This window comes from Oncorhynchus mykiss, chromosome 11, assembly GCF_057628025.1.
Source record: "Oncorhynchus mykiss isolate SJ-2025 chromosome 11, ASM5762802v1, whole genome shotgun sequence".
Lineage (NCBI taxonomy): Eukaryota > Metazoa > Chordata > Actinopteri > Salmoniformes > Salmonidae > Oncorhynchus > Oncorhynchus mykiss.
In genome coordinates, this window is record NC_143032.1 from 61,592,038 (window position 1) to 61,606,560 (window position 14,523).

General features: G+C 44.0%; 1 protein-coding gene across 4 annotated transcripts; it reads right to left on the reverse strand.

Moving 5' to 3' along the window:
• Nucleotides 1–1,247: 1,247 nt before the first annotated feature.
• Nucleotides 1,248–12,662, reverse strand: LOC110536095 (RNA-binding protein EWS). 4 transcript variants are annotated; one of them, XM_021621647.3, is made up of 17 exons: nt 12,280–12,614; nt 11,512–11,548; nt 11,305–11,356; nt 10,985–11,117; nt 10,834–10,848; nt 10,168–10,363; nt 9,018–9,283; nt 8,739–8,904; nt 6,103–6,140; nt 4,667–4,699; nt 4,354–4,469; nt 3,209–3,338; nt 2,919–3,038; nt 2,666–2,798; nt 2,483–2,568; nt 1,719–1,971; nt 1,248–1,621 (listed from the first exon to the last, which is right to left on the reverse strand). In XM_021621647.3, exons 1-17 carry the CDS (start codon nt 12,293–12,295, stop codon nt 1,585–1,587), a joined length of 1,827 nt encoding a protein of 608 aa, XP_021477322.3. In that variant the 5' UTR covers nt 12,296–12,614; the 3' UTR covers nt 1,248–1,584. The 4 variants fall into 4 exon arrangements, with proteins under 4 accessions (XP_021477322.3, XP_021477321.3, XP_090046916.1 ...); XM_021621646.3 differs by having other exon boundaries at nt 9,018–9,289; XM_090190790.1 differs by lacking the exon at nt 10,834–10,848 and having other exon boundaries at nt 12,280–12,662.
• Nucleotides 12,663–14,523: the final 1,861 nt, after the last annotated feature.

Sequence of the window (14,523 nt, forward strand, 5' to 3'; positions counted from 1 at the left end):
CTGGCTAGTCTCCCAGTCCCTGCCTCTGAAAAACATCCCCACAGAATGATGCTGCCTTCACCGTAGGGATGGTGCCAGGTTTCCTCCAGATGGAACGCTTGGCATTCAGGCCAGAGTTCAATCTTGGTTTCATCAGACCAGAGAATCATGTTTCTCATGGTCTGAGTTCTTTAGGTGGCTTTTGGCAAACTCCAAGCGGGCTGTCATGTGCCTTTTACTGAGGAGTGGCTTGCATCTGGCCACTCTACCATAAAGGCCTGATTGATGGAGTGCTGCAGAGATGGGAGAACCTTCCAAAAGGACAATCATCTCCACAGAAGAACTCTGGCACTCTGTCATTGACCATCAGGTTCTTGGTCACCTCCCTGACCAAGGCACTTCTCCCCCGATTGCTCAGTTTGGCTGGGTTGCCAGCTCTTTTTGTGGTTCCAAACTTCTTCCATTTAAGAACGATGGAGGCCACTGTGTTCTTGGGGACCTTCAATGCTGCAGACATTTTTTGGTACCTTTCCCCAGACCTGTGCCTCGACACAATCCTGTCTGAGGTCTACGGACAATTCCTTGGACCTAACGGCTTGGTTTTTGCTCTGACAAGCTGCCAAAGGTGGGACCTTACACAGACAGGTGTGTGCTTTTTCAAATCATGTCCAATTTACCACAGATGGGACTCCAATCAAGTTTTAGAAACACCAAGGATAATCAATGGAAACAGGACAAACCTGATCCCAATTTCAAGTCCCATACCAACGGGTCAGAGTACTTATCTAAATAAGGCTTTGTTTATTTGTAATACTTTAACATTTTCTACAAACCTTTTCGCTTTGTCATTATGGGGTATTGGTATTCTGTGTAGATATTTTTATTTATTTAATCCATTTTAGAATAAGGCTGTAATGTCATCAAAATATGGAGAAAGGGGTCCAAATACTTTCCGAATGCACTGTATATGATTACAAATGCAACATGAAGTGTCACAGACCAGTTATATATCCTCTGTGGCTTAGAGAAGTCCTCTGACAGCCACTATGTTCTTGGGAAAATGGATGCATCTATCATGCTGGTATTGTTGCAAAGCTGCAGACTACATAGTGCCTCCTTGTGGACAATTCATTAAGAGAAACCTGCTGAAGGAGCAGAGCTGTCAAATACTGTATAATTCCTACCACTCTAGTAGAACAGTTGAAAATGTAAATGCAAACAGTCAACCAATCACGATGCCTCATAACAGCAATGGATCTGAACTTCTCTTAGCATCAAATAGGAGTGGAAATTTTATTTTCAAAATTGTTCATTACACAACTGTGGGAAGGAAAAGCAATTACAATTAAAAAAGAAACGTGTCATGTTTTACAATACACTGTCCAAAAAAATCAGTCTGTACATCTAAGAAATGCAAAAATAAACGTGCACAAGTCAAAATAACTGAACCAAGGGTAAACAAAAAACATTTAACTAGGAGTTGAATGAAACTGCAGAGTATTTCAAAAGCAGTTATATAACCATTTATAATATGGAATCATAAATTAAAATTTTCATTTTAAAAATCTAATCCTGCGTCAGATGGAACATTTTAATTGCTTTCTTTTAGTAGGGTCGGTCTCTGCGTTCCTGGCGATGGTCCCTATGAGAGGAAAAAACAATTTAGTGTCTAACAAACATGCATTAAGTAAGCAAATAATATTTGAGAATGATGACAGCAGTCCAAAATATCCCCTTACCTCATATCCATCTTGCCTGGGGGCCCGCCCATTCCTCCTCTCCCCATTCCTCTTCCTCTGTCCATCGGTGGTCCTCCCCTGCTACCCCCTCGGAATCCCCCTCGGTCCATTCCACCACGCCCTCTGAAGCCACCGCCACGGTCACCTCCCCATCCTCCACGGAAGCCGCCAGGACCACCGGGCCCTCCTGGTCCGCCACGGTCCATCCCTCTGCCCCCACGCATCCCCATGCCACCCCTGCCTCGCTCACCACCTGAACAAAACCACACAAGGCCCAGTTTAGCTTGCCACCACAGACTATTGTAGACATATTGTATGCTACACAGTGTAGATTGCTGTTGATATAATTTGGGCTGCTGGTAATGATAGTACCAGAAAATTCCAAACGTCCAAAGACAACTGAACTTCATATCATGGAGTACTTCACAGGGAGGGAAATATGACTACTAAACATAAGTGGCATTCCAAGTGAACACAGAACAAGTCCTCCAATGCCAAAGCGTTTCATTACAGTGAGCTGACTGCTGCACAGATGATTTCATGTTTCCCTAGAGTTGACACGAATCAAGTACAACTGCTAAGCATGGACCCGAAGTCAAGGTGATAAACCGGTTTGATTTGTCTGTTTACATTTCAAGCATTAAGATATGAAATAGGAATCAGCCCGTGTTGCTCAAATAACACTTATAATGATTCCTGTCTATTCCTGTCTAGTTATGAATCAGGCCCTGACAATACCGCTGCTGTGCCGGTGAGAGCCGTACCTGAAGGGGGCCCAAAGCCCTCTGGTTTGGGAGCTTTGCACTGGTTACACTCCATCCTCCAGGAAAAGTTCTGGTTGCCACAGCCCCTGAGAAAGACAACCACTCAGTCAGTACACGTTATACACAAAAACTGTACATTTAAAAAAGGGGAAAGGGAAAATACATTTTTCTTGCGGTACTTACTGGCTGGGACACTCCCAGTCTCCAGCTCTCTGCTGTATGTTGCCACCCGGGCCCCCTGGCCCACCTCTGCCCATGCCACGTGGTCCTCCTCGTGGGACAAAACCTCCACGCTCCCCTCCACGGCCCATCATGCCTAACACCACACACCAGAGGTCATTTCAGTATTTCACTTAATGGTCATGGCAACGTGGGACAATACCTTTCTGTTCAAAACTGAAAATGTAAGTCCCACAAAAGAAAGTTGGACATTTACCTCCAGGTCCTCCACGGCCCATCATGTCACCTCTCATGGGCATGCCCCCTCTCATCCCACCCATCATGGGCTTACGGCGAGCCATGGACACCTTCAGCCTCTTTCCCTGGTACTCTTTCCCTGTGGAGATCATGAACAGAAGGAAACAGGAATAAATAGAAAATGGAGAGAGGCTTGGGTTACTGGTCCTTTCTTGTATTCTACAGTACATTTATGCATTAATCTGGACAGTTCACGGGTAACATCAGAGAATAGGCTGATGTAGGTTTAACAGGGCCAGTGAGACTAACCATCGAAGTACTCCACAGCAGCTTTGGCACAGAGGGGCTCCTCGTAGGACAGAGTGGCGTCTCCCTTAGGCTTCCCTGAATCATTGTCTGTGTAGATGTTGATGGCAGGCTTGCCCAACCTCCGGTTCATCTGAACATTAACAGAGGAATGAATCACTCAAGTCAAACTACCACACCATTGACAACTATCTGCAGTTGTATTTCTTTTTTATAGCATTTCTAAAACTGTTCAATCCTCCAATTAAAATGAGAACAATACAGGAGATTAGCAGTGGCCATTTATAAAAGCATTCTTTGGGAAAGACTAAAGGAATGCCGTGTTTCCCCTATTTATTAATGCCCTGGCGGCAACAGTTGTGAAAGGGGGAGGGCACAACTTGAATGTGTCTGGAATTGGCAGCCGAGAGCAAAATGTGCCTTTTCTTAGACAATTTCCTGCAGTTCTATACATTTCTCCATGGAGCTGAGAATTCTGTAGTGTGAAAGAATTTCCTACAATTCTATGCATTTTGCTTAAATATTATTAAACATCCAATGGGGACCCCAATCGGGGCCCCCGGGCATGTACCTTGCGTCAGTAATCGTAATTTACACTATTTTTCCATCCCAAATTATACTTTTTTAAATAAAAAAAAAAGTGTGGTTTTAATTTATTAGGATCCATTTGCAACATCTAGTCTTACTGGGGTCTGAACACATAACGAAAAGACATTAGACAGAAGAATTTACATACACTACATGTTAATGTTTTTAAATGTATGTGTACATACACACAAGTATGGGAGAGGGGCATTGTGCTGTGAGGTGTTCCTCTATTTGTTTTTTGAAACCAGGTTCTGTTCACTTGTGTTATATGATAGTAGGGAGTTGCATGCACTCATGGCTCTCTATAATACTATACGTTTCATTGAATTTGTTCCGGACCTGGGGACTGTGAAAAGACCCCTGGTGACATGTCTGGTGGGGTAAGTGTGTGTGTAAGTTGACTATGTGAACAATTTTAAGTTTTAAAAGAGACATTTTTGTGGCAACAATTTAGCAGTTGAGGTATACCGATGCTAGATGAATACAGGGGAACAAATGGAATGTATGAGACCTATTACAGGTTTAAATTGAAATTATTTAGTTTCAGAGCATATCCTCACCCTTATAGGTCCAGGGTGTTTGAAGAAAACAGCCATCTCCTCCAGAGTTGCGCTTTCCGTGAGTCCTGTGATGTAGATGGTGCTGTTCTCAGAGTCATCCTGCTCCTCAGGGCGCCCTGAACAGACAGAACTACTGTTTAAAACAAGCCTGAACACACTGCCACTATACTGTCCTTCATGTCAGATTCATAGCATACGCCATTAGGCAAAGCCACTTCAAGATGAACGCAACAAAGACTTTCAGGTGTATGCAATACTGCCAAATCAGTAAGATAAACACTGAAAGTTTGATGGTCAGTTGGTGTCTACTTACCCATGTCACGCTCTGCCCCGTTGTTCATGGGTCCTGTTGTCCACCAGGCAAGGTAGAGAAAAAGGCAAAGAAAAGTCAGTTTGTGCCACTCAAGTCCACTGCTGAAGAGAATTTGAAGTGACAACCCAGACACACTCCTCCAAAAACACAGGTGTCAGACATTTGGGAAAATTGAAAATGGTACTGTGGTAAACCATGTTCCCCTCTTAAGTGGAAGACTCAGTAACCAGTATATTAGGAGTCCACCCCATTCACAAAAATGGTTTGCTCCTACAAGACAGTGAGTCACGTGGCCGTAGCTTGCTATATAAAGCAAAGAGGAATTCAGATACTGCTCGGTTGAACGTTAGAAATGTGCAAAACGAGTGACCGTGGTATGATCATAGGTGTCAGGTGCACCGGTTCCGGTACCTCAGAAATGGCCGGCATATTGGGCTTTTCACGCACGAGTGTCTAGGGTTTACCGAAATTGGTATGACAACTAAACAAACATTGGCGGCAGTCACGTGAGCAAAAACAGCTCGTTGAGGTCGAAGGAGAATGGCAAGAATCATGCAAGCTGACAGGCATGCCACAAACAGGCAAATAACCCAGTACAACAGTGGTTTGCAGAACAGCATCTTGAAACACACAACTAGTGAGTCCTTGTCACGGCTGGGCTATAGCAGGAGACGACCACACATTGCCAGGTCTGACCAAACCCAGTTCCTGTTGAATCATGCTAATGGCAGTCAGGATTTTGTGTAAATCAACATGAGTCCATGGCCCCAGCCTGCCCGCCGTCAAGAGTACATGCTTGTGCCAGTTGTCGTGAATGTTTTCCTGGCACATTAGGTCCCTTGATACTGAGCAACGTTTCCCTGGCCCGAAGAATACAGGCATTTCTGGAGGCAAAGGGGCATACTAGATGGGTGTACCTAATAAACTGGCGACTGAGTGTATATTAATAATGATGTAAAATAAAACCTCAGACCCTTCCGTATAAAAATGTGAGCCATAAGAAAAGTTCTTATGCCACCACAGTCCCCAAAAAATACCAGGAGTTTGCTCCATGAAATTGTAAATGCAAAACCATTTTTCCAAACCCGACACATTTCTTAGCAGCAGGCATTTGTCATTAACTTGTCATTGTAAAATAAGTACCTTGCTTTTCAAGGTTACCTTAAGCAGTGAGTGATAAACCAAAATGAGTTAAAAGTACCCCTTTCCAAACAGATGTCTCAGACATTTTAAACTGGATCCCTCTCTATTTCCATCCATCCTAATAGCCACCTATATAGATATTTGGCTACCCAAAAAACGCTGCGCACACACACACACACACACACACACACACACACACATAATGTAAGGGCTTAGGTAAATGCTCAGAGCGTACATGCTCTAGTAGGTAAAGGTCTGGAGTGGACTAGCCAGTGTAATACTCGTTAACTTACCACCAGGCTTATTGAAGCCACCTCTGTCTCCGGCGACGCTATGGGGGAATAAATGGAGATATGAAGGCGATTTCCCTTTTATCAGCCACTTCCATGTCTGGAGCCTCGTGGCTCGTTTGGGGAGGTTGACGGACACAGTTCTGACTAGCTCATTTAACAACCCCCCCAACATGCCTATACAGTCTATGCAATCCAGTTAATTGGGAATTAAGGTATTAACAGCAACTACGTGGCATGACTCCTTTACTAAATGGCTTCTTAATGACAGCATTCAATAGCAGATACTGGATAGTTTGGAGGTAGCCATGGGGTGCTAAATCTGTTACGTTTGGGAAATATGGGACAGAATCCCAGGTATTTGTTACAGAGGAAAACGATTTCAGATGCATTTCATATGTAGACAAGTAAAGGCTAAATATCTAGCCTGGAGATAATACAATGCTTAGAAGATCACATATTTAACTGTAAATGTAAGTTGATTATGCATTATGTCCACTTTACAGTTGAAGCAACCAGCTAAAAAAACATTTCTTTATTTAAGTGGTCAAATGCAATGGATCTGAAATATTACAAACAGGTGATAGCCACCTTGGGGAGGAAAAAAATAAAATAAATCCATGTACATTTTTACAAAGATGATTTGAAGTTACACAATTCTAATACAGAATTTAATTTGACCAAGTTACAATGTTATGCTGTAAAAGTAATAAGTTACATTTGAATAGTATAATTTGAGTTTCCCAGCACGCTTTAGACAGCACCATCCTCATCTCTTGGATTTAAGGCAGAACCCAAATCTCTGTTGTTTAACCCCTTTGTTGTTTAAGATGCTGGCTCTTTAGTGAGTACAGGCACTTTATAGAATAAAGCTGGGTTTACATGGCTCTCACTGTGTTACCTGTAGCGTAAATGTGACAAAGCATGTTAAAAAAGGTGTTCATTTGATTAAACAAAACATTTGTAATCCAAAACACATTTCAAAAACACACATAAGGGGGTGGTTTTCCAGACAGATTAAGCCTAGTCCAAAGGCTAAAAAGCATTCTCAGCATTCTTTTCAGGAGACTAGACTGAATCTGAGTCTGGGAAACCGGACCCAAAACATTTTGAACAAAAAAACTATCCTGTATGAAAGTAAATGAATGAGTAACATATGGATGAGAAGCTACATTTCTAGACTACTTTAACCAATGTCAGCTGAGAGCTAGGGTTGTGAAAACAGGGCTAATTCAATAACATTATCTAATTGAGGTAAAAAAAAAATGTGACATGTAATTAATCAAATATTGTGCTGTTGGCAGAGCAGTATTATTCACTTTGATTATCCTTTTAGGGCACACACACAGCCATGTACTGAATAACCTATTACTGTGATATAAGCCTAGGGCAAAACACAATTGAACACCATAGGAGTCTGGTGTGACCTAGTGAACATGTGATCCGTTTTTTCTTATTACAGGAATATTACCTTGAGCCGTCTGATACTCAATGGAATCAACATCGACTCAAACTCTCGAGGTCCTATCATAATGCCGTGAAAGCTTTAACTAAACATGAAAGGCTACAGGTGGCAAGTACAGTACCAACAACCTATAAGGGGGATAACTTTGGTTCTGCATGGATGTGCCCTGAAGAAATGTATTTTATCGGTTTTCCCAACAAACAAAAAACCTCAAATGTGCATTGACCTCAACTTGATATGCAAAAAATGTATTAGAATAAGTAATCAATGCATCTTGCTTATTAAACAAAAAGTTATTTTAAAAGACCTTCCTCACGGGTCATGAGCCAAAAATGGTCCCTTAAATGGCCAGAAATGTTGTCCAGAAATTACCTCATTGGACAGAAAGGGGCACACCTCCCACCATCAATGTGAAAAAATATTGTATTTTATTGCAAAGGTTTGCTAGCTTAAAGATAAGAACTTTGTGGTTTGAAGAAGCAAGACATATATTAATGTGAAATAATACCTTTATATAAACAATAGTCAACACAAGCCAAAACCTAAAATTATCAGTTAATTTAACTAAACTTCCATAGTGCATACTCTCAAATACTGTACCTTCTGGATCAGCTTTTTAAAAGGAAAACCAGAGGATGGAATAAATACCCATGAGAATGATACGTTCTTAAACCATCTTAAAATGTATTTAACATCAAAGCAATCATTTTAGAAGGTGAGGTGTGCCCACAGCAGTGACCCTGTGAAGCCTTGTGAATAGAGTTACCATAATCAATGCTATGGATGATATGCTGCGGTACAGCAACAAAGGATATCCGATTGAATAGTTTACGAGTCCAGCTCTCTGTTCACACGTCAGTCCCAACTCTTTGATTCATGAAAACATATTCCCTTCTTACCTTTGGCCACTATGGCAGGGTTGAGAGTTAGTACTCATTTATGGAGGGTCCCTTCATCTAACTTTCTGTATGCATTATATCTTTAATTTTACACAAAAGTGAACAGTTTGACTTCCCCCACTAATAAATTTGTTGTCCGTCATCAATTTATAGGGTTATATCTCGGGGGCCCACTTACGTTTTAGGGAAACTTCAGACTCAGCCCTGCTCTGCCTTGACGAAGCACTTGTAAGAGTGGATGGAGGTTAAGTTAAGCAATAAGGAGTCTCACTTACCCCATGCCTCCACGGCCCATGCCTCCACGGCCCCGGCCACCGTGCATCATGCCGCCCCTGTCATAGCCATCCCTGGGAGGCCCACGGCTCTCCCCTGACCCTGGGAACCCAGCAGGCTCAGAGCCAGAGTAGCCAGAGCTGCCTCTGCCCTCCTGCCCATAGTTATCTACAGAATAGCATAACAACAAGGTTAGGGGAAAAGGAGGGAAAAATCACATGACTGACAATATATAGCAGGTAGGCATGGGTGTTGAAATAGCAGGAGACTGATGCTCTTACTATAATGGCTTGACTGGTTGTAACCACTTTGAGGCCCGCTCTGTTGTCCATACTGGCTGGCTGCAGGCTGCCCATAGGAGCCCGAGGCCTGAGGGGGATAGCCCGCAGCAGGAGCCTGTTGCTGCGGTGGGGGCTGCTGCTGCTGGTATCCACTCTGCTGCTGCCCATAGCCTCCCTGCTGGGCCTGGTACCCACTCTGCGGTGCGGCATATCCCCCTGGCTGAGAGTAGCTGCTCTGGCTGTAGCCAGCAGGCTGGCTGCTGGCACTGTAACTAAAGTGATTAGGGACAGGCAGGGATTGAACAGGTCAAAGAGCGCTACATAACTATCTCTCCCGGGTGGCGCAGTGGTCTAAGGCACTGCATCGCAGTGCTAGCTGTGCCACGAAAAATTCTGGGTTCGAGCTCAGGCTCTGTCGCAGCCGGCCGCAACCGGGAGGCCCATGGGGCGACGCACAATTGGCCTAGTGCCGCCCAGGTTAGGGAGGGTTTGACCGGCAGGGATATCCTTGTCTCATCGCGCACTAGCGCCTCCTGTGGCGGGCCGGGCGCAGTGCACGCTGACCAGGTTGCCAGGTGTACGGCGTTTCCTCTGACACATTGGTGCGGCTGGCTTCCGGGTTGGATGTCCGTTGTGTCAAGAAGCAGTGCGGCTTGGTTGGGTTGTGTTTCAGAGGACGCGTGGCTCTTGACCTACGCCTCTCCCGAGTCTGTACTGGAGTTGCAGCGATGAGACAAGACTGTAACTACTACCAATTGGATACCACGAAATTGGGGAGAAAAAAAAAACACTACACAGTAGATGGTTCTTATAAGTTGCCAGCTGCAACTTGTCTTCTAATGTGAACAATCATTAACAAAATATTGTGTAACTAACTGCACAACGACCTCCATTACACCCAGATGGATTTACTACAAAGCAGAATCAATTAGTTAAGCAACCAGAAATAACTACTGATTTTATGATTAATTAAAATAGGTAAACTTAGATGTCTATTAGTTTGTTCAATCAATTAGAACATGTCCATTTCAAACAACTTTATATAAAATAAAAAAAAGTTATCTGAATATTTTGGCAAGTTAGATGGCCAACTCCTTGATCCTGCTTTGTAATATTCCCTTAGGTCTTAATGTAACACTTGTTAGCCTACCTCTGAGGTGCAGTGGAGGCAGGCTGCTGACTGTAGCCAGCGTAGGCAGACTGGGCTGCATAGCCTGGCTGGGATGCATAGGTTGGCTGAGAGGCAGCGGGGGCAGCAGCAGCAGCGCTCTCATATCCACTGGCTCCATAGCCCGCGGCGGGCTGGGAGTAGGCATGGGCACTGGGCTGGGCAGCAGGGTACCCAGCTGTGGACAAAGAGGAGCTGGTTTAACTAAAACGCTTTAGATGGATAATTCCAGGCACACACTGTTGGGATTTTAGACCAGAGGCTGAACTACCCAAATTAATGAAGCAATCTGTTGCTTATTTGGATCACTCTATACCCAGGACTTCAAAAACAACAAGGAGAACTGATGAAGAATATTATGGCACAGAATACCATTGTGTGATTAAGAGTATTAGAATAAGTGTTAGATAAATAATATTATGAAGGGACTATCGTCTTGTATCACTAACATGTCTGTTACAATTATGATTCAGGATGAGTACATACAATGTCAAAGAAATCTAGCATGTCCAGCGTTCATCTAGTCTACTAACAATACTATAGTCTACTACATATGATTCTAAATACAGTATATTATATGGATCACTCCATCAAGGCATTGAAGACTTGAAATGGATGGAGATGCATGAAAGGGAATCTGTGCCAAACCTGTTTTACTCCCAGCTGGAACGTGATAGCAATAGAGGAGAAAATGTTCACATTACATGAGGTCTATAGTTAGAGTCATTTAATAGACAATTCTCACTCCCGCCCCCCCAAAATACAGTTGACCAAACATTTTGGTCTCTCTGGAACTGACCTGATGCTGGTTGCCCATAGGAGGAACCATACTGCTGCTGTGTATAGCCACCAGCAGAGGGTGCTGCCTGAGGGTAACCGGTCTCAGCTGCAGCTGGTTGGGCATAGGACCCATATGCTTGCTGGCTATAACCCTGTTGAAATACAAAAGGCCATAAGCTATTAGTCTATAGAAGAATAAGTCTGCTTTCCCAAGGTACAAGTTTTCCTGTGCTTTAGTTCAAGCTGTATGCAAACATGTCATGAGATCTGGGCATAATGTGGGTCACTGACCATTATTCCAGTTTGAATCATTTCTAAATTACTTCTAATAAAACTCACCTGGGCAGATTGTCCATAGGCCTGTGAGGGCTGAGCAGCATAGGATCCATACCTGCAGGCACACAATAGCATTCAATCATACAGTACCCATCTCTGATGTTGGCGTCTTAGTAAATCATAATGAATTTACCTAATTACACAAAACACCCATCCCACTGCATTGATTTGAATAGTCTGGTAGCACAATACCCATGTAGAAAGACTTACCCCTGCTGGGCACTGGCCTGGTTGTAGGAACTGTAATCTTTAAAAGAAAATAACAAAATAAATGACTAGCCTAGGCTTAACTTTCAGCAACAGTCCTAGTATCAAATTCAGTTTGGGACTCGTGAGATGGAACTGCTCGACAATAATACCGTGTAAACCTTTTGCATTGTCAACAACGGCACACAATAGAAAGTATTTCAAGTTCAACAGACCTTGAAAATTGACTAAGCATAACTGCAATTCCCTCTAAGCCGTTTTCCGGCGTTGTGTAGTGGAGGACATCCCGCCTTTGCTTGCATAACTACCGTAGCTAACGTTAGCAAACGTTTTTTTTTTTTTTAACTAGCCACACGTTTCAATTTGCAGACAAAGAAACGACGTGCGGCTAGATTTGCAAGGCCGCATGACCAACGGAATTGCACAGGCACGAATTAACAAAGCAGATAAACGTGTGTGGTCAATTTGTACCATCGCCCGGCATCGTGGCTAGTTAGGGCCTACTGCCCTAGATTCTAGCTAAGCTAGCTACAGTAGTAAACTGGTCAATTCACCAAACTGGTCAATTTGGCTGGCTAACTACTAACGTTAGCTAGCTTAATAGCTAGCTACCGACTACTGTACAGATTTAAACGTTCGCATTAGATTTGAATGTTGGATAATAAAATGGATGTAACTATGCAGAATTACATATAACTTTCTTTTGATATGCAACAATAAGTAATGTATTCGTGCAAAATCAGATAATAAAAGACCGTTAACGAAACCCACCAGGAGCTGACGCCATCTTCGTTTCTTCGTTTAGTCAGAGAACGGCGCATGCGCGTAAAAGTAGACGAGCCTCTGGCAAAGATGTTCGGTAAGCGCTATCCTGGATACTAGGGATGTCCCTACCCTAAACCCTAACCTTAACCTTAACAACAACCGTTACCTAGCCCTAACCTTAACCGTTACTTTAAAAACGCACTATGTAGTAACCGCTCCGGCATTTCCTGGTTGCTAAAATTCTATTAGTTCGCGCTCAACGTGATCAAGACAAAGGAGATGATCGTGGACTACATGAAAAGGGCTCCTGAGTGGCACAGCGGTCTAAGGCACTGCATCTCAGTGCAAGAGGGGTCAATGTCGTCCTTGATTCGAATTTAGGCTGCATCACATATGGCCGTGATTGGGTGTCGTATAGGGCGATGCACAATTGGCCCAGCGTCCTCCAGGTTTGGCCGGGGTAGGCCGTCATTGTAAATAAGAATATATATAAGTATAAGTAAAAAAAAAAAAAGAAAATAAAAGTAACAAATAATTAAACAGTAGCAGTAAAATAACAATAGCGAGGCTATATAAAGGGGGTACAGGTACAGAGTCAATGTGAGGGGGCACCGGTTAGTCAAGGTAATTGAGGTAACATGTAGGTAAAGTTAAAGTGACTATGCACAGATATTAAACAGAGAGTAGCAGAAGCGTAAAAGAGGGGTCTGGGTAGCCCTTTGATTAGCTGTTCAGGAGTCTTATGGCTGGGAGTAGAAGCTGTAAGAAGCCTTTTGGACCTAGATTCTGGTACCAATTGCCGTGCGGTAGCAGAGGGAGCAGTCCATGACTAGGGTGACTGGAGTCTTTGGCAATTTTTAGGGCCTTCCTCTGAAACCCCCTGGTATAGATGTATTTGATGGCAGGAAGCTTGGCCCCAGTGATAACCTGGGCCGTATGCACTACCCTCTGTAGTACCTTGCGTTCGGAGGCCGAGCAGTTGCCATACCAGGCAGTGATGCAACCAGTCACAATGCTCCCAATGGCGCAGCTGTAGAACCTTTTGAGGATCTGAGGACCCATGCCAAATCTTTTCAGTCTCCTGAGGGGGAATAGGCTTTGTCGTGCCCTCTTCACGACTGTCATAGTGTGTTTGGACAATGACAGTTTGATGGTGATGTGGACACCAAGGAACTTGAAGCTCTCAACCTGCTCCATTTCAGCCCCGTCGATGAGAATGGCCCTCTGCTTGGTCTTCCTTTTCCCGTAGTCCACAATTATCTCTTTTGTCTTGATCACGTTGAGCAAGGGGTTGTTGTCCTGGCACCACATGGCCAGGTCTTTGACCTCCTCCATATAGGCTGTCTCATCGTTGTTGGTGATCAGGCCTACCACTGTTGTATCATCGGCAAACTTGATGATGGTGTTGGAGTGGTGCCTGGCCGTGCAGTCATGAATGAACAGAGAGTACAGGAGGGGACTGAGCATGCACCCCTGAGGGGCCCCCGTGTTGAGGATCAGCGTGGTGGATGTGTTGTTACCTACCCTTACCACCTGAAGGTGGCCCGTCAGGAAGTCCAGGATCCTGTTGCAGAGGGATGTGTTTAGTCCCAGGGTCCTTAACTGAGTGATGAGCTTTGAGGGCACTATGGTGTTGAACGTTGAGCTGTAGTCAATGAATAGCATTCTCACATAGGTTTTATTTTGTCCATGTGGGAAAGGGCAGTTTTGAGTGCAATAAAGAATGCATCAACTGTGGATCTGTTGGGGTGGTATGCAAATTGGAATGGGTCTAGGGTTTCTGGGATAATGGTGTTGATGTGAGCCATGACCAGCCTTTCAAAGCACTTCATGGCTACAGACGTGAGGGCTACGGGTCGGTAGTCATTTAGGCCGGTTACCTTTGTGTTCTTGGGCACAGGGACTGTGGTGGTCTGCTTGAAACACAATGGTATTACATACTGAGTCAGGGAGAGGTTTAAAATGTCAGTGAAGACACTTCCCAGTTGGTCAGCGCATGCTCGGAGTACACGTCCTGGTAATCCGTCTGGCCTTGCGGCCTTGTGAATGTTGACCTGTTTAAAGGTCTTACTCACATCGGCTACGGAGAGCGTGATCACACACTCATCTGGAACAGTTGATGCTCTCATGCATGTTTCAGTGTTACTTGCCTCGAAGCGAGCATAATTTAGCTCGTCTGGTAGGCTCATGTCACTGGGCAGCTCGCAGCTGTGCATCCCTTTGTAGTCTGTAATAGTTTGCAAGCCTTGC